The sequence below is a fragment of the Pimephales promelas genome, chromosome 21 (assembly GCF_988280905.1).
Source record: "Pimephales promelas chromosome 21, fPimPro1.hap1.1, whole genome shotgun sequence".
NCBI lineage: Eukaryota > Metazoa > Chordata > Actinopteri > Cypriniformes > Leuciscidae > Pimephales > Pimephales promelas.
This window is the reverse complement of record NC_142789.1, coordinates 18236319-18257422: the sequence shown is the minus strand read 5'-3', so window position 1 is coordinate 18257422 and position 21104 is coordinate 18236319. Positions and strand designations below refer to the sequence as shown.

At 37.6% G+C, this 21104-nt stretch overlaps 1 protein-coding gene across 5 annotated transcripts in view; it reads right to left on the bottom strand.

Annotated features, from left to right (window-relative positions):
• Positions 1-21104, bottom strand: part of foxp4 (forkhead box P4) — a 133282-nt gene that overhangs the window by 84883 nt on the left and 27295 nt on the right. For 3 of the 5 annotated variants that reach the window (XM_039673576.2, XM_039673575.2, XM_039673579.2), the window contains exon 2: positions 8112-8289. In XM_039673576.2, coding sequence (XP_039529510.1) covers positions 8112-8279 — 168 coding nt within the window. In that variant the 5' untranslated portion in view covers positions 8280-8289. Of the gene's footprint in view, positions 1-5461; positions 5552-8111; positions 8334-21104 lie in introns of those variants that run through there. The other 2 variants (XM_089124810.1, XM_089124811.1) reach the window with 2 other exon arrangements.

Below are 21104 nucleotides of genomic sequence, written 5' to 3'. Positions count from 1 at the left end.
TCTAGACTACCTCACGGGTACCTATGATCTGCCATCAGGACAGCCAACTCAATATGGCCTATCTGTCCAGAAATCTGAGATCTATATGCCTTTATCCACTCTTTCCATCTGCGGCGTGGACAGTTTAATTAAAGCTACCATTATGACCAATTTGCAGAGTCCATTATGGCCTCTTAATGGTGGACGGTGCCAGAGAAAACAAAGAGTAAAGCAAACGTCACACGGAGATGGGTAATTCTGAGTTGTAAAAACATAAAAAGTGGGGGTGGGTTATGATACATTGACCACAGGAAGAAAAACCACCAAGTGTCCCTCACAATATAGACCAAGGACAAGAGAAAACAAAGAAATTGTTAGGAACACTTATGATCCAAATACGGTCAACATTGTATCATAGTGTAAAATTACTTAAATTTCGTAATCTGTATAAATGGGCTGGTTTTTATATAAAAACTGACAAACTGACAGATGACCTGACCACTGATGAAAGTGAAAGTGAGTGGAGAGTGAGAAGAGGAAGTGAGAGAGACACTGAAATCATCTGCCATCTCCTGTCTGTAGGCCATCTGATCAAAAGAGCCTGAGCTTTACAACGATGTGGTCTCCATATGCACCAGCTCCAAACCATAACCAATGTTAAGATGTCAATATTTGTCTATTACTAAAGAGGAGTCTGGCTGCCTGTTTCTCTCTCTGTTGAGCAATTCTTTCTCAACTCTCCACTAATTAGGGAAGCAGTTGCTTGTCTTCTCACTCCTCATGAGAGTTTAACCCAAAACTCAGAAGTGGTCAAAACTGACCTGAATTTATAAAGAATTTATAACACCTACACACACATAAAAAGATCCTAAAAGCATCCTTTCAGAGTTCATCTTAAATTCAAGCGCAATATGAAAAAGTGCATCAACTCCACCTACAGAAGACATATAATAGTATTAAGGCATATTGTGATTGTCTATTTATCATTACATTTTAATTGATTGTTTTAATTACTGGTATAGCAAAAACCCATGTGCACTTGCTCTTCAATTGGCATACTCAATATTTTCACTTTGCCTTTATAAATCCCGTTTGTTTTTCACATGTGACATCGGATCAAATCCTTTGGTACGCCCGCTTTATAAATGATACCCCTGATTCCTAAAGATTTGGACCCAATTATTGGCATTTTGAACCTCTATATCGTCCACCAGGTAAAAAGATTACATCCAATTGCTTCTATCTATATCAATGGTGTCACTCATAGGATGAGCTGTGATGAAGAACTTTAAGAGAAATTGGTTCTCTTGATACTAAACCACATAATAGTAGCCAAATGGTGCTTCAAGAGAGCTGGTCTGGACCACACAATGTCTTTAACCTGCTACGCACCATTTGGGGCACATTCTATCTAAACGGTTGCTTTGAAGCGAAACCACAGGTCTACTGTAACCCTAAAGAGAGCGAGAGAGAGATAAGACCACCCTATTAAAGAAAGCGAAGTGCAGCAGAGGGGTCTGTCAGGGCCACATCCACATGCCCAGGCCCAAGTAGCTGTAGACTGGCTGTGGAGCGGGACCATTTGAAGTGAAGAACACTCTAGGGATTGAAAAACAGAAAACCCTTGGTTGGATTCCTGGCTTTGTGCAACAAGAGGATGAAATTCTATAAGGACTCCACTAGTGTGCACTCTTGTTTTTTTTTTCTCTCTACCTCTCCTGTCTTCCTTTTTTTTTTCTACAAAGCAAAGGGTTTTGCTGGTCTTGGGGTTGTGAAGCAGACAAGGAACATTCCTCAGGGGGGCCCAGGCGCCCTTTCTTGACACATCTCAGCGTTGCACTTTCTCCCCCCCCCCCCAATCCAACCCAACCCTCACTCCCTCCCTCCCTTCCCTCTCTCAAACCACTTCAGCCCCACTTTCCCCCTTCCCTCTCAACTCTTTTCTCTTACCCTCTCTGACTCGGCTACCTCGTATCTGTCCGTACCCACAATCCCCTCCTCTCCCGAGATGCCTGCCTCCGTTTCTCTGACTCAAACTCATCCCGGTGCTCTCTTTCGCTACTTTGCCATCTCACCCTCCCTCTGCTCGCATTCTCCATCACTCTGCTGGGCTTCTGTTTGTTTGGTAAAGACGGCTGAGTCTTTGACGTCTGCAGATGCCTGTGATTTCTCCCAGGCTCCCGAGGGGCCCAAGGAGAGAGTGCTTTGTGCTCTGACAACACGGGTCTGCAAAGAGGGAACTGGGACTGTTTTTCTGCTCCAACGCTTCTTGGCAGGGTGTTTAACCAGTATCGCTGCACTGTGCCGCTTCCAGGTGAAAGATTTGGGCTTGGAGGAAGAGACTAGACTAGACAAACAGAAGTGCATTCACTTTAAGGTTAAAGTGTATTATACAGCTTTGGTCACCTCATGCACCATTTATGATTATTTACTGTATTTGTTTTATTTTAATTGATTCATTTTGCTAATGTTTTTACAAATTATGTATTTTATTTTAAAATGATTATTTCTAATTTTAAGCTTTTATATTACAAAATACTAGTAATTATTGAGTTTAAGACTTTAAACAAAATTATTACAATTGTATTGCATAATTTTATTTTTATTTAAGCTAAATTTATGCATTTATTATATCTTTTTAATTTACAACTAATTATACACTTCTGTTTGCATCTCTATACATTTAATAGAATACATTTAAATTAATACAACCTTGTGTACCTGTATGACAGAGCATGACTCGACTTTTATTGACTTATCGATCGATGCCAAACTTCGATAAATATACAGTGAAAGGGGCTTTCGGAAGAATTCCTGAAACATCTCATTCTCTTTCAATAATTCCTTCAATTTCTGCTGGGTATCATAGTGACCCACTCCATTAAAAAAAAAAAAAAAATTAGGATAGCAGAGCAAGACATTAAAACTTGATAAATTACAATTTTAGGTTCTGCCATGATAACAATTTACTGCTTGCTTTGCCATTTTCAGAGCCTTTCTCATTAAAGTCATTTGGCTTCAAGGCCAAACGCTCCATTCATTTAAAATCAAATGAGGGAACTTCATGAAGAACTAATTCATTCATCAGATTCTTATGAACAATGGCTATCTGAGATAGAATAAAGGAGGCAGATTTCTATGGCACTGCCACCCATATCATAAAGGGCGCATTGCATCGCTTGCTAGCACAAAACTTGCATCTCACTTGAAGAATAAGAAAATGAGGAATGACGAAAAAAGAAGAATATTTGGGATATCTTAAAAAGAGGTTAGGACATGGAGGGAATGTCATTCAGTGAAACTTCATTTTAAAGTCACGATTTTAATTTGGTCTAAACAACTAAATGCTGAAGCCATCCAGTCACAAAGTCTATTCATTGTATCCGGATGCTGATTCAAAGTGACTAAAAAAAAGTGAATAAAAACATTTTAGCATGAGTAAATTTCCCACATCGAAGGATGACAGGAGTTCAAACAGACGCCCTGGGGACAGTATACGGTTTTGTTTTGTTTTTTTCCTCTGTAAAGCGACTCAGATAACACCAAAGTATGTTTAAATGCAGTGGCGGCTGGTGAAAATTATTGTAGGGGGGGCTGAATAAGAGGGGGGTCTGGGGGTTCCCCCCAGAAAATTTTGAATTTAGTAGATGTGATTTCCTGCATTCTGGTGCATTTTAGGCCTTAGGCCATGCCCTTACCTATACCAATAAAATAACTTAAACCAGTCAATACCAATGGTCAAATAATACAATAATAATAATAACAGTTTGACAGTTAATGATAATGAACAAGTTGCATGTTTATTATGCTCTGTGTGCTGACAGAAAAAGTGCAAACGCATAATATTGATAAATTATAATATAGGTAATACAAAAAAAAAAATAGGTAATACAACAATCTAGTTTAATCAATCCCCAGCTGTAGACTACATATTTTTGACAAATTAACAATTGGATAATGGATAACAATGTGTTGATACTAGAGAAAGAGAGAGAGAAAAGGCTCTGAAAGAGAGGGTGGGACAACATTCTTGATTGTAACACCCAAGTATGAGAAGAAAGTTGATTTTAACTAGTATGAAACACAGTAATCTAGCTCAGAACTTAAAAACATCAAAAACAAAGCAAACACACAGGTATTAATATTCCTATAACTATTTTAATATCAAATGTGTGTGAAACAGTGTTTATGTGTGTGTGAGTGAGTGAGTGAGTGAGTGAGTGAGTGACAGAGCGACTAACTTTACATTATTTCCACTCGACGTCACTGGCGCTGCCATTCTTCTCTCATCTGAGGTAAAAAAATGTCCCGTGGTGCGCGTGCACGGTGCACTCCCCTAATCTGATACTGTGGGCGATATTTTCAGCGCCCCCAAACCATAAAATTTGACGGCGCTGATTGGCGAAATATAAACTTTTTTGCATAGCAACCGGGGAACCATTGGCTTAAATTCCAGCACTGTGGGGCTGAGCGAACTGGCGCCCTGAGAAGACAGCCTATTGGCTATACTACTACACCAACATGATAAAAGTAACGAAAGTGAATGCAAATATCATTCTGGTGAGTTCAAAACACTTTTCAAAGTAAAACCATTATTAGCATATAATTAACAAAGATTATTTTTCAAAATGATAAATTATAATATATATTAAAAAAACAGACAGACAGGTCGGAGGGAGGGCGGCGCCCCAGCGCCCTCTATGGGCAAGCCGCCCCTGTTTAAATGTTTAGAATTGCTACTGGAAGATGAGCAGGTGTGTGGAGCCTAACTCCATAAGGCTGAAGGCCATGTAGAAATAAAATATGCCTACACATCAACACTGGCATGTATACACACTCACTTTTATGCCAGAAACCACATCAAATCCTTATTAGACAGTGGCTTACGGCTTTTATACCACTGAAGGTCTGTGTGACATTTTATATGTACAACAAGTGAAACATTAGAATTGTTCTAGAATGATTGTTTGAAAACCAAAAGTTCAACCGAAAACATGGATTAAATTAACTGCAACTGTTCTGACATGCAAACGAGCCAGCTAAACCAATCAATACTGTAGTTCAATTTTTAAACAGTCACAATTATGAGAAAATAAGTAGCAATTGTGAGACATAGTAGCAAATTATAAGAAACAAAGTCGTGATTGACAAATTCACAAATGCTCAAACAAGACTACAGAGGCTCTCAAATGTCAGTTTAAAACCTGCGAACTCTGACATAATTATCCTAGAGTTATAGTTATGCCGTCACAGCTTAGTATACGTTACTTTTACAAGGAGCAACTGCTGCCACCAAAGACCAAAAGTATGGGTCAGTGTGGCAGAAGAGAAAGAGTGGGAAAGGAAAAAAAAGAGGGACAGAAAGGAAGAAGAGAGAAAGAGTGTGGCATTGAGGCCACGGCGGCCGTATGTTTGACATTGGAAATGGTTTAGAGCAGAAGGAACTGGCCATTTCTATCTCTAATTAAAGGCTTTGGCTCACATGACCATGTACAGGTGCACCAACACCAGAATGCAGAGCCATGAAGAAAGGCCTCCTTGTGTGTGGTGAGGCCATGCTCGCTCAGCGGGAGTCTACAAACACACACACACACACACAGCGAGAGGATGCAGCTAAAGGAGTGCAAAAATTCACATTCATTACCTTCACTACAATTTCAAGCCTTTATTTCAACTGTCAGAAATAAAATTATTTAAAGTAGTTATTATTTTACAAGTTCTTTCCCTCTCACTTCCTGTTATACTTCTCTTGTTCCCTCTTCTCTCACAATGACTCTCACTTCATTGCTGATTTTTTTAAAACTTGTGGCCATTTGTAAGTAACTAAAATGGTTAGACAGACTAAGAATAAGACTATTTTTATATTAATTTTAATCTCCAGAAATCACAATATCTCAGATCATATGATGTACAAAAAAAGTATTTCATATTTCTAACCAACTGAACATCTTTCATGTTCTGACAGAATGTATATTTCCCATGTTCACTGACTGTTAATTCAAGGTCTTAGTCTTTTTTTTTTATTAAGATTCATAACATTTAAAAAAAAAATAATTGTATATTCAAATTATAAAACATAATTAATTTTAATTACACATTTTGTGTGGGGTTATTTAATAACGGCCAAAACGAGAGGATATTAGTGTCAAAAGTCTTTGCATTTACACACCAAATCAATCCAGAGATTTAAATAAAATGGTTTAACAGATCGCACTTTCTTTTAGTAACAGTTTATCAATATTACATTAAGACATAATAGGATCTGTTAACAGGCATGCAGTGCAGCTTGTGTCATTGATAACAAGGTTGAGGGGTCCTGTTACCCTCTGTGTCTGTAATGCATTTAGGGAAGAGTGTGAACAGAAAAAGAGAGTTTCAGCCAAGAGAGTCCGGGAAGTGAGGAAATTCCAACTGACAAACTGGATATGGAAGACACTGACGCATAGGCCAAAGAGCAAAAACAGCACAAGCCTCTACACGCTGACGTGTCACTGCATAAAACAGTCGCTTAGAGGTTTATTGTGACTAAGACTGGACCTCAAGTGTGAGGAATTCAGTCAAGTCGGCATCATCTACAGGAACGCATGAAATCGCCAAGTGCAGTTCGGGATGACTGCATGGAAATATGAAGCCTGAGGACCAGATTTGGTTAAAAGATTAGTTCACCCAAAAATGAAATCACCGACTCATTCTCATGTCTCTCTAAACCTGCGCAACTTACTTTCTTACTATAAACACAAAAGGAGAAATTTTAAAGACTGTGTTGGTCGCTCTTTTGCATGCAATGACAAAAATTTTGATTGAAACTTTTTGAAGTATAACGGGACACAAAAACAATAAAATGATCATAATGTGCCCCAATTAAACTAAGAGCGTCTGTTATGCTGCTTGATATTGCAAACTGGTATTTGTTATATTATTTCTATTATCGTAATCATGTTTCTCGTTTTTAGTGCTAATAGTTTGACCATTTACTGCAATTTGTTATCATTCTAGTCATTTGACCTATAGCAGCTTTTGAATTGGAAATACCAACCCGTTCTCACGAGAATTCGTACGAATTTTACGAGGAGGCTAATTCGTACAACCTCACTCGTCCAAATTAGTACGATTTTTGCTAAATCGTACATATTTTACGAATTGGCCAATTCGTATGAATTCGTACTAATGACCTACCCGCACCCTAAACCTACCCATCACGTGCGTTTGGACAAATCGTACGAATTCGTACGAGTGAGGTTGTATGAATTAGTACGAATTAGCCACTTTTTAATCACTCGTACGAATTCATACGAATTGGTCGTGAGATAGCGTAGGAAATACACATGCAAAAATCTTCAGAAAATAGTTTTGTGTGAGACATGGGCTGCTACAAATGGATCATTGGTTCGGGATTTGGAACAATGTGATCCATTAACAAATCATTTTGTGAACTTGATTAACTGAAAAGTGAATCTGATAGCTAAACAAAAATGATGTCATTTTTTGTGTGCTTTATTTAAAAAAAAATATATATATATATTAAGCATGAAATTCCTATATAGTACACATACAATCCCTTGAATATACACATTCTGTGATGTTTTTAATGTCTGAAACTACTATAATTATTAATAAATGTATTTTAAACATAATGAACAAAAAAAAAACTACATTAAGAGGATGAGAATACCTGAATAGAAAATTAAATAATGAAATACTGAATTTTTTGGCAAGGCAAGTTCTGTATGTAAAATAGCAAATGGTGCAACCTTCTGAAATATTTGTTAAAATCACATAAACTTGTGATGTTTGCAATAAATAAAAGTAAAAAAAAAAAATCACCTTTTGTGTTCCACAGAAGAACTATACAGGAGAATGAGTAATTGCCAGCATTTCCATACTGAGGTGAATTATCTCTTTATATTTTTATAGTTCCCATCAAATGACTAAAAAGTGACAAGCTGTAATACTATTACACCACACAATAAACTCTGAGGTTTTAAAAACAACGTAATGCAATTTGCATCATATATCTGCTTGTTTCTACATTGCGCAAGACATGGGAATTGCACAAGAAACAACTAACAGCCCAACACGCTTCCTGAAAGTCAGGGTAGAGAATGTAGGGTCTTTTGCACACGAACACACACCTGCTGCTGTTGAAGGTGCAGTAAATCCACAGGGCTGATCTCCCCATTGGTGTCACAGTTGGACCCGCCTTCTCTTCCTCCGCCATCTGACTGGCTGCTTAGGCTGCTGACTCCATTTTGACTGGAGGGTGTAGTTCGAATGGTCTCAGTTGCTGATTCTACCATCATCACGTGGCACCTAGCAGAAAAAAAGAAAGAAAAGAAAACATATTGAGGGACCATCCGGCATTGATAGAAGTCTTAGGAAGCATGCTAAGACCTATATAGGCAGTTTTATCACAAAAGCAAATGTACACACTAAATCAATTGCACAGATTCACAATCAACCCCATCAGAAAGTGTTTATCTGCAGTAGAAATACAGTGCCACAGCTGCTAACCTTCATAAGAACATAATAAACAAGCAGTGCGCCATACATCTATTAGGATAAACCTAAAGAACCACCTGAGCCTCTGAACAGCCAATGGCAGCCAAGGACACAAACGCGGAGGAAGGAGCAACGAAGGTCTGCCTGAAGAGATACTTGTGTCAAACTAAAATGCCATTGTGCCATGAAATAGTGGCATGCTTTTCCCTTTTCCCAAAGGTTACAACACAGTGCACCAGCTCTGATCGAAGGACGTTTGTCTTTGACGGAGAGTGTTGATGCATCAACAACAGCGACAAAGAGGCCCTTTTCAATTAGAAAACATCTCCTCTGAAAAAACACCAACCTTTCGAGCAACTTATTATCAGCAGTACAAAAACACAAGCAACTTCCAACAGAAGAGGAAGGCATTTAGTATCTTTAAGAGGGAAAGTGAGTGAAAGACAAAAGGCTTCAAATGTGTGGATGATTCAGAATGAATGATTCAGTGAACTGATGACTTACAGTATTGACATGTATAGTCTTATTAGAAAAATCACTGCACTTTAAAAAGATGTCAATTTTGTTGTAATGTTTTTTTCCTGATATATTAATTCATTAAAAAAAATAGGGCTGATGCGATTAATCGCATCCAAAATAAAAGTCTGTGTTTACATAATATATTTGTGTGTGCTGTATATAATTATTTTGTATATATAAATACATATGCATGCATGTATATATTTAAGAATTATTTGCACTTAAATTCTGTATATATATATATATATATATATATACATAATCTACATATAAATATTACACATTTTCTTAAATATATACATGCATGCGTTTGTATTTATATATACAAAATAATTATATAGAGCACACACAAATATATTATGTAAACACAGACTTTTATTTTGGATGTGATTAATCGCAATTCATTTTTGCACAGCCCTATTAAAAATATATTAAAATTGTAATTAACACATACAATTACTTGAATGTACCTCTTCTACGATGTCTTAATGTCTAAATTAATTTAATTATCATTAAATAAGAATAAACCAGTAAAATGAGATTCCTAATTTCACAAAATTCATGTATAACTTTGATGAAAGGTTTTGATCCTCTTCAAATGCTGACTGTATTCCAAAACCATATGAGACATGGACCACACAATACATTCAACTTGTTTTACTAAATTTGCTTGCTTTATTATAACCTTGGCCATTTGACCTGCTTACAAAAGCAATAAGATAAAAACATTAAAAAAGTCAACATGGAGCATTGTGATTGCATTGTGGGAATGGTACTATCTACACATGAAGTACGTGCTGTACACAAAAGCTCGCCACAACAACAGCTGAAGACCACTAAGATAGAGATATAGAAGACTCTTTACTGGCTTCCACACCCAGATTTACAGTACATTGGGACATTTTTGAAACTCGAGGGTGCTTTTATGGGTCCAACAAGTTCACAGTTGGAATCACTTAAATGCACCTGGTTGAGGAGTTGTATTCTTCATTCAAAGCTGTCAACTGAGGCAGTCACGCAAAACTCGCATGACTGAAGAGGATGCAGGCATGTCTTGTATCATGGGGGACGCAAACCAAAGATGTGGGTAGTTTTATTGCCTATGGAGCCAAGAGGAACCACATGTGGTTCATTTACATCAAGCCAGACCATTTATATCACTCAGATGTGACATGTAGGGGACAATACCAAAACTCCAACAATAGCTTTCAAAACCGACGTCGTCAACTCTTCATGACTAACCCCTATTTCATGATTCAAGAAACCCACTGCTCGAGAGATGCAAGACTTGTTGCATAGGAGAGCTTGAAGGAACGAGCAGCTCCTGAGCGAGTGCATCACTGCCATATTAACCAGCCCGAGGTGTAAGCAAGCATGAAGCCTTGTCATATCCCGTAATGGGTGTATATTGCCGCTATAATGGAAGGTCGTAAATAAGGCAGCCCAATAAATCTGCACAGGGAACCTTTGATTACGGCTGTGAGACAGAAGTTTGCAGCGTCTTGTAATTGTTTTTGGCAGGCTCATCTGAGCCGCCAATGTTGAGGCTTGCCGCATCATGTTTAGCCCCCGAAGCCCCTTTGGCTGAACTTTGACCTGCGAGAACAGAGTAAAAATGCGTTTTTCTTCTACAGGGGAGTGAGGGATGCAGAAAGGGTGGGCGTTCTTCTTCAGATCGAAGAGATAAAATGTGCATTTGGGGGGAGGGCAACGCACACAAAAAAGGAACGTTTGCCTTTTAATTGGGACGGAAGGGAAATGGGACCAAACTTGCCTTTGCTTCAGGGACAAAAACATACCGAAAAACAGATAAAACCAAAAATCCCAGGACCAGCGTCTTCGCGGCATGGTAACGCAATGCAATGGCTATGCACTCTTTTTTATGTTCTAATATCAGCAGATTTTCTTTGGCACTTACAAGAAAGGGTGGAGGGGGTGGTGATTCATTCTCTATCCTGTTTCTGCAAGTACTGAGACTGCAACAAGGGATCATGGGAACTTCTGTGAGTGCCTGTTAAGAGCTGTTTATATTGCTGATGCTGAGAGTTGCTAAGGTAAGAAAGCAACGCGGGGATAAACACGTCCCAGAATTCCAATTTGGCTCCAGAATTGCATATTAGAAGTAAAAAGTGAAAGCTGCTGACTTTTTTCCCTCATTCATATTAAAAAGGAAGTAACGCAAAAACAAACAAGGTCAGGAAACGGAGAGATGGCGAAACAAACCACAGTTTGTGGTTCCCATCCTCCCCGAAGCAAAGATTCTCCTTTCCCTTCTCTTTCTCTCTCTCTCTTCTCCATCTACCCCCCGAGGCAGCTGCAGTTCCGTTCCTGTGCTCAGGGTCGGAGTCGGCGGCTGGCACGGGAACAGAGGATTCCGAGAGAGCAGGGTTGAAAAGACGCCGTCTGAGCCAGGTAGGCCAAGGGGTGGAGGTCTCCGGGGTAAATCTCATACAGGTGGGCCGTCACTTCACACCCTCTCAAAAAAAGCAAGCCCAGCGGGGACTAAAAGCTTCCAGTACTCTGACAGGGTCAGAGGTGAAAGGTAGATTGTCTTTTCCCAGCTCGCTTTTTTTTTATTGTTTAGGGAACACAGTTTGCTAAAGACGTCAACGGTATTAACATAGACAAAGCATCAGGTGCCTAAATGAACTTGACAGCCGCTAGGCAACAAAAGCAGATGAGTCAATGACATAAGAGTGTAACACTTTACAATAAGGTTCCATTAGTTAACATTAACTAATGTCATGCACTTCTTCAGCATTTATTAAATCAATGTACTATTCACATTATTCAAATCAAAAGTTGTATTTATTAACTAACTTTAACAAAGATTAACAAATACAGTTACAAACGTTTTGGGGACCCACACATGATATTTTCCTAAAGGTCTACATTTTTGTTCATAAATTAAAAACATGTGTATTGCATAAAATTGGCAATGTCAGATTGTCAATTTTACAAAGACATTTTACAATCTTAATATAAAAAACGAAATTAATTTTAAATAAATAAATACATTTAATAAATACATTTTAAATAAATAAATTAAAAACGTGTATATTGAAGCTAAAAAAAAGTAGTAAACATACTGTAGAAAAACATATTTTAGAAGTCAATCGATCATTTAAATGATGACAGGCTCAGCGCATGAGGCACAGATTCGCTGAAGTGGATCTCAACGTCCCTCTGAACCAGAGTACCTGCCTTTACAGTCTTTCATGGGCCGGTTGGCGTGCCGAGAGCTTTGAAGAGGATTGAGGCTGTCAGATCCAGCCGGCTGATCCCAGATCAGCACATCTGCAGCCCCCAGACTGCGGATTGGGCTCATCGTTCCGGTCCGACTCCAAAACACAAGCCCCACTAATGCCTTCTGAATTCAGTACTTCCAGCCTGGATCATTTCACCAGAATGATGATGGTAAACGGCCAGCACCATGTTCAGATGGTCCGTAGAGCGCCAGGAATCAGTCTTTATTATTTCCGATGAAAATGTGTATATTTCAAATCCTTCACATAAAAGCTTATTACTGGCCTCTAAAACATTGAAAGCTCTATAACGGATAATTGACTGTGATACCTGAAATTTCATTTTACACGTTTTGCTTCTTTCCCTATTGTTTAGTTCTCAGTGAAAGAAAATATGGCAAACATTAAACCCAGCTAAAGATTTTCCTCTGCAGTGAAAAGGGACTGTACTGTTCAAGAAGCAATATTTAAAATAACGCAAGGATTCAAGCCGTAACTCACTTGGCAATGCCTACAGACTGGTTTAAATTTGCAACTTCAGCTCTCCGGCACACACCAGAGCTCCATTTAACTACAAAGAGCATTACCCAGATCTAAAAAGAAAATAAAACGGACGTAATACAAGATGACAACTTTGACAATATTTATAAAAATGGAATACCGCTTTATTCTGCCAGTCCTTTCCTACTTTTTTATTACCGACTCATTCATTTACTCCATCTTTCCTGTCCTCTTCTTTATAGGAACTCTTCAAGGCACATGCGGAACCGTTTCGCATTTTTCAGCGGGGCTGTTAGCTTTATTTGTCTTCCTTTGCACCTGTGGAAGAGCTCTTTCTGCACGTTACGCACACGCCAGCACACACAGACACCAGTCTCAGTAGTTTTTCAGCAGGTTACCAGATTAATAACTCTTTATCATGTTAAGCCTTATACAGGTCTATTTATATAAGTCCCACAAAGGCTGTTTCTAGAGCCTTGCATCAGCTCGCAGGAATGCTCTTATTAATAAAACAAAGAAGCAGCCAACATGATTAGTGGAGACAGCCACAGTTGTGCCAGCACATCTCATGTCTTCTCCCTCAGGCTACTGAAACAACAGTCCCGCAGAGACGTGAACGCTTCGTCAGGAGTGCGCCACCTCTGTTTGTCACCAAATATGACTGAGCAAAGTCCACCCGAGCACACGTGACATCTTTCTCTTTTCCAAAATCTAGTGAGCTGCCTATAAAAGGGAACTTTTTAAGGTTTAAAACAAGGCTGTTTTTAATTACGCCATTTACTTGGATACCTCATTTTGTCCCGTAATGCCACTACGACCAGCTAATGTAGCTCAAACAGTAGAGCATAGTCGCATTACAGAGAATGCACAAACTAATACAAAAAATTTACAACAAATAAAATAAAACAAAACCTTGAATGCAAGTTAGTTGCTCATGAAATGGAGAAAAAAATCTGGTGGAAAAAAATGCAGATAAAGTGAAAAATGTTTATTATTTTTGTTCAATACAGAGAAGTGCATATAAAGAAACTAAACTAAACGAAGGGGGAAAAAAAAAAACACTTGAATGCAATGAACAAGTGTCAAATGCACCAGTAAGGCTCAAGTGAAAAATAAATAAATCCAAAATATTATTCAATACTGAGAAGTGTCTAATAAAAAGTGTAAGTAATTACAAATACTAATTATTTTTACAAGCAGTATAAAAGTGTTTCAAATCCACAGTTGCATAGCAGTCTATGTAAGCTTATTGTGAGCAGGGTAGCTCACTAGATTTTGAAACTAAGATACTTTTACAAGGAAAAGGTCCATAAAATATGGGTTAAAACTCTTAATTCAAGCCTGAAGAAAAAACAAAATAAGCTGTTTCTGAAGCAAACACACATTCATTGTGTTTATTTATTTGCCTCATCAGGAAGAACTGCTCTCGGGACACAAACATTCAGGAACGCGGTCTACGGAAGGATAGGGTGTATTTTTGTTAGCAACTCCAACTGCTAGCCCACGGGGCAGAGGGCAGGTGTGTGTCCCAGTGGTTAGAACACACAGCTTGCGGCTCTTCCTCTAGATTTGTCTTCCCTAGACGTATGGTTGGTGGTGGTGGTGGTGGTGGTGAGAGGGAGGGGGGCAGGTATGACTACATCAACTAAAAGGCCGGGCCCAGGGGAAGTCTGTCACTGTCTGCCGTGAAGACAGATAGCAGGAAGACCCAGAGCTGAGAGAGAGCGTGAGAGTGAGAGAGATGTAATGAGTACCTAAAATAAGACCCCACAAGAAAGGTTCAGAAACAAATAAGTGTTCTTGATAGAATAATAAAGGAAAAGTCTGAATTGCTGGGTGTCTCTTAGCAGTTTTAACCTTGGCCCAGCACCGGCCACTTCAAAGGGATCAACTACCCGCTCCTCCCGAGGGTACGGCACACTGGAATATCCTGACAGTAAAGAAGAGACCCTCGTTTGAAGACTGCTTAGCTGAGCACTTATGCATTCCCTTTTTATGAGCGAAGCTGTTCTCCACTCCACTCCAGCGCGGTTTCCCTCCGTGGAAGTGGCACACTGCTCCACTTGGCATTGTGACAGAATCCCTTCACGTTGCCACCCACTTACACACTCACTCACCCCAGGCCTTTAAATTCAACATGAAATGGCGTCCGCAAACCATTTTACTGACGTAACGTGACATTTTGGAATGAAACAGTATATTTAATGAGAAAACAATGGATGAAACTTTTTTTTTACTTACATTTATACTTTTTTTTATTATATTATCCACCAGGAATCCATTGGATCTTGAAAGGAGGGCAATTTATACCAAAATGGAATGAAAACAACCCAAATCAAAGTTGCGTTTTCATACAAATTAGTAACTAGGATTATTATTGATAACAACAATTAAAACTAAAATGATTAAAAACATGTTAATTGAAATATATTTCAACAAAAAAAAAAAAAATATTAGATGAAAAAAAGCAACCAACTAAAATAATTGTAAAGTCAAGTACTAAAATAACTGACTGGCAATATATATATAAAAATAAAATAATAAAAAAAACGAATCAAACAAAATCTAAATAAAACCAAAATGGTAATGTTTAGAAATTAAGTTAAAAATACGTTTATAAATAAGTTTTAAAAAAATAAAGATGAAAAGCACAACAAAATGACACAAAAAAAGTTTTAATTTGGCACGTGAGCTTGTTCAAAAACGGAATAAATGAGATTATATGAATTCATAGAAATGTTTAAAATGCAAACTAAAAAATTGTCATGAGTCTGTGTTGGCTGAAAATAAGATAACGTAACTCTAACAGCCGAAAAGTAAAGTTCTAAAGCCAAATGTTTTCTTTGCAATAACAGTATACATGGTTTTAACTTTTTTTCATATTGACTTTAAAGGAATCAGTGTTACCTCCTGATTGACCAGACTGATTAAACACCTGGATCAATCCCAGGTAAAGGACACCAACTGCCCTTTAGGCAAAATACATAAACCCCAGCTGGCTCAATTGCTCCAAGCAGATCCCTGCAATTAGTGTACTGCACATCTTCTAGGATTACAGATATCTTCTAAATACCAGGTAATCAAATATATAAAGTCTCTGTTACAAAAACTCATAATTGCCCTATAATGATGACGCACTCATGTTTTACCCTCATTCTCAAATCTTGAGGAAAGATGGTGCTTTTCTACAGCATTATGAGCTACAGATCCAGTCGAACTCAACAGCCTCCTCTTGCGATCACATGGAACAGCTCCAGTCTGTACAGGTGCGATAGATAGACTTTACCTGCTCATCTAAAAGAAACATTTGTGTGCATGCGCATTCCAGCCATGCTGATTTAAATAGCAGTGAAGGTAAACATTTGGAATGGTTGCTGGTTTATTGGAGACTAGACTGCTTTTACTGTTACAACCGAAACCCTTAGCTCTTATTACAAAAGCTTAGGACCACCAATGTCCAAAAATAACCAATTCATTTCCCTAACGGCACAGGCTGAGACAAGGGGCACAGAAATAAATGGGAGCGTGGAAAAAGAAAATGAAATGAACGGAATGATCTGCGTTCATCAGGCTAATGACACAACTTTGATCTTGTGATAATTTAACGGTTTTCAGAGTTGGTGTCCTAATTTCAAACTCTATTTTTTTTTTTAGCTGAGGTTTTCCTTTTTCCCTTCAAATCTAAACTAAGGCAGATGACAATTAAGGAATTGCTTACCCGCTGACTCTCTCAAAAATCAGAGGCACTTAAAGGACAATTCAATTATCAAGGACATGCCGATATGAAAGTAAAAAAGTAAGAAAGATTCTCACGGGGGAAAGAAAACGAGGCCAAATAAAACAGCAGAGACAATCAGAAGAAGAAAAAAGCATGTGGGGGAGGCAATTAGATTCATAAAATATCTAATGTACCATATGGCGATCTGATGTGTTCCTGCACCTGATGTAGAAGGAGGCAAAGTCCTGTTTGTCCAGCCCATAAAGATTAGCTTTAATCAGGTGGGTTTCATTGCATTCGGTAAACACCACCAAGCATTCCCGGCCGATGAGATCGCTTCTGTGTGTCTGTGTGACCGGGGCACCGGGCAAACATTTACTCCCCCAGACACTACTACTACCCTCTGCCTTTTTCTTTTTGGCCAAAAGTAAGTGATTTTCCATCCTGCCCTTTATGTTTAAGAGACTGGAGATTTCTATACGAGGCCTCCCCACCATCAGATCATGCCAAATGTTTGGAATAGGTGCTGAGCTTAAACAGCCCATTTGTCAGCCATTGAACACACACGCACATTTTCATCCAACTTAAACCAGTGATTCCCAACCAGGGGTACACTCTAAAAAATGCTGGGTTGTTTTAACCCATCTTTGGGTTAAATCTGTAAGGATCATGTATTGTGTGTGTGGCTCTTTAAAGGGAGAGTTTGGCAGGGGCCTGTGGGTCGTGTTAATAGGCAGTGGTTATTATCCTGTGATCATCAAGATAAAGCCATTTCTCATTTCCTACAATGGTTTAAGAGGCTAATGATGGGGCAAGGGCCATCTAAAAAATGCCTAAGGCACTGACTTTATTTAACATGGTGGAACGTTACGTCTTGAGGAATAAGCAATCCAGCAACTGCATCCGGATGTAAAATCTGCTTTTATGAACATGGCCTTCATTTGCGAGATAAAGTTAAAATGAACAGCGCCTGAGATTACAGAGAGAGAGGGAAGATGTTGAAATAAAGTCGTTGTTTTTTGTTTGTTTTTGTGCACAAAAAGTATTCTTGTCGCTTTGTAAAGTTAAGATTGAGCCACTGAAGTCACTTGGACTGTTTTAACGATGTCTTTAATAACTTTTCGAGTCTGGCAAGTTTCAATTCCTCAAGAAGCCTATTGACTAGTAAGCAGGAGAGATCCAGCTTTCAGATTTCATCAAAAATATCTTAATTTGTGTTTCGGAGATGAACGAAGGTCTTACGGGGTTGGAACAACTGAGGGCAAGTAAATCCTGACAGAATTTTAATTTTTGGGTGAACTAACCCTTTAAGAAAAAAAAAAAGACAGTGTGAACAGGAAAATCTGGAGTGAAACCAGTTCAGGTTTTTGCACCATGCCAACTCAACAAAGTAAGGACGACTCACCATGGAATCAAGTGGAATAAAATTTCAATAAACAAAAACATAAATGCAACCAATCAACATCAAATCACTAATTCTTAAAAAAAAACATTATTTAATAATTTAAAATTGTATTATTAAATAATTATTTAATATTTTTATATATATATATATATATATATATATATATATATAATTATTATTTAATAATTGTTTAACAATTTAATAGTTTTAGCAAAAATTGTTGGTTATTTAACTATTCTTAAAATATTAAAAAACAATTAAAGGTTCAAATTAAACTGACCTTTTCCACACACAAAAAAAATATGAAAATGATCGGCCTGAAATACGACTAACTTAAGACTTTAAATGAAGCGGTGGGGCAAAGTGTTTTAATAAGTTCAAAGTGGACATGATATCATTTTATACAACTGCTTTCATGACTGGCACTCTGGATTTCTGAGTTAATTAATTGATTGGATCAGAGTGGGTATAATCAAATAAAATTTTACAACTCCATAATAAAAAAACAACATTAAACAACTTTAGAAGGAGGCATGTGGAAAAATGATAGCATGTCCATTTTTCAAATTAATTGAATTTAGTATTTCTGAACTTGGTCCAAGGCAACTCATAAGCAAAAACTCCACACCATCTTGAAAATGGCTCCATGACTAAAAGACATTCAAACACATACACACTTTATTTTGGTCCCTTGATTTCTGGACAAAAACCACCACTGTTTATAACTAACCAAGAGACATTTTCACATTATATTCTCCAGTAGTTGCACTGCCTAATAAAGTTCTCACCAAGAGTAAAAGCTAAAATATTAATTCCATCTTCAGCAGTGCTGATTGCATTAAAAAACGTCTGTTTTATTATTTAGCACAGAAAGGAAAATCTTTGTTAAAGTGACTTGAATGCAAATTGATATCACTAGAACGAACAGTAGAAACGCATTACTAATTTGATCATAATAATATCAATAGAATAATTCATAATGTAATATAAATAAATTAGAGAGGTAATTCGTTTGTTGTTAAAATGTCTGTAACATACTGTAAACCCGTATCATAGACAAGAACATTAATTGCTTAACTGTAGTCATTGTTTTGAGGTGTCAGAACCCGTGTAGAATCAGGGAAGAAACTAAACATGCAGAGTTCGCTTTAATATTACATCAATTTTTCACTGCATTTATTCAATATTCATGAATTATGCTTGCTCTCACTAACTTGTCTTTATATCCAGCGTGAAGTGTTTTTTTTTTCCCGCAATGAAAACAGCAGCTTGTGTCCCGATTCAATTTCAGCGAGGATGATTTTAAAATCAGTACGTGACATGTCACCTTTTCACCTTGTTCATTTTCCGTTCCTCTCAACGGAACAAGAGTAGCTGCCTTTGTGTCATTATCAGCCTTATTACACGTCATTAAAATACTGGAAGAAAATTCCAGAAGAAATATACATGTTACACTAGGGCAGTCACTCTCTCTCTCTCTCTCTCTCTCTCTCTCTAGCGTGTCACACTTTTGGGGGTGAGCATGCGTGTGTGTGTGCGAGAGCGCAGGAGTGACAAAAAAAGAACAATATAATTGGAGAAATGTACGCAGTAATAATAGGTATTCAGAAAATGATAATTCATATTAAACAGGGTGCATAAAGTCAGCCTCATTTGCATGTTTTAGATTATATGCATTTCAAAAGTAATTTCCGCAGGGCATATGAATGACATTAATTCCCGAGTGGTTTCTGCTATAGACCTCAAACTATCAAACACTCAAACATTTAAAAGATGAAAAAAAAAAGAGTACTGCCACATTTGCGAGGGGAGATTTCAAGGTTAAAGTATTTGAATGCATGTTTTAAAGTTCTGTCTAGGTTGTTTAAAGTTGTTCCTAGCCTAGTTTAAAGTTCACTGTGTTTGGAACAAAACCATCATGAGACTTTACTCTTACGATTCAGCCAAATATTTGTAATGTAAAATTGATGGATGGATGATTCTTATAACATTTGACAAATACAACTATAATTAATTAATTAACTACAATCAATTCTACTAAAAACTACATTGTAGGTAACCTAAAATATGTGCTAACGTATCTGCTAAATGAAAAAGATTTAATATGACTCAAACTGATTACATTAGGTTAAAGCATTAAAATCATTTTTCAAGTGTCAGATCAGGTAGAAATAGCTCACACATGTTCACGTCTTACAGTGTAAGAGTCAAACATTTAATTTCAATAACCTAAATCATAATGCCCATCACAAATAAATAAATAAATCAACTTGACAATGTGAAAGTGCATACTGTTCCCAAACATGAGTGTGTTACAGTGCCAATCACTGTAATATGGCACAAAGAGAACTGTGGGTATTCAAAGTGCCAATTTTAATACAGCCCTCCAGCCATGGGAGAGAGAGGGAGGGAGAGGGAGAGAGAACGAGAGAAGGATAGGGAGAACCCTTTTAGACTTGGTTCATTTGAAGAGAAAACTAATTGGAGAAAGACGAGTGAAAAACGGGCAACTTCTATTCGATAAGACAAATTTGACCACGTGCCATATTTTTTCAGTTTTTTTTTTTCTGTTACATTTTGTTGCATATATTTTCTGAAGAGACTAGAGTTTTGAGTATTATGAAGCAATGGTTCTCAACTGGCGAGTATGGATAAGAAAATCAAAAGTTTAGGTTTTGATTTTCTTATATAACCCTAACCCCAACCCCAACCCTAAAACCTAACCCTATCTTTTTATAACTAAACATTTAATAGAATCTACTCAAATTGTACACACACTCTAAAAAATGCTTGGTTGTTTCAACCCAACTTTGGGTCAAATATGGACAAACCCAGCCATTGGGTTAAGTTATTACCTTACATTTTTAACCCAACGTTTGGGTTTGTCCATATTCGACCCAAAGTTGGGTTAAAACAACCCAGCATTTTTAGAGTGTGTGTCAAATTTGACAGGTTTTAATATTTTATGGCCATGATTTTTTTTATCAGTAAACAGTTTTGGTTTAGCGTTGGGTCACTCACTATTTAATTTCCTGAAGCAAAACCAGTTGAGAACTACTATAGACCAACTAACGGACAAACCAAACAAACGAGCAAGTTTACATGAGCAATACGTCCTAAACTTGCACATCTGTGCTAGTTTTGGCTTACTCACAAAGATTATGTATATGAAAACAATTATTAAAAAAAAGAGAGAGAAACCACAGGGGAGAAGGGGAGATACAGTCTGGGCTGCCTC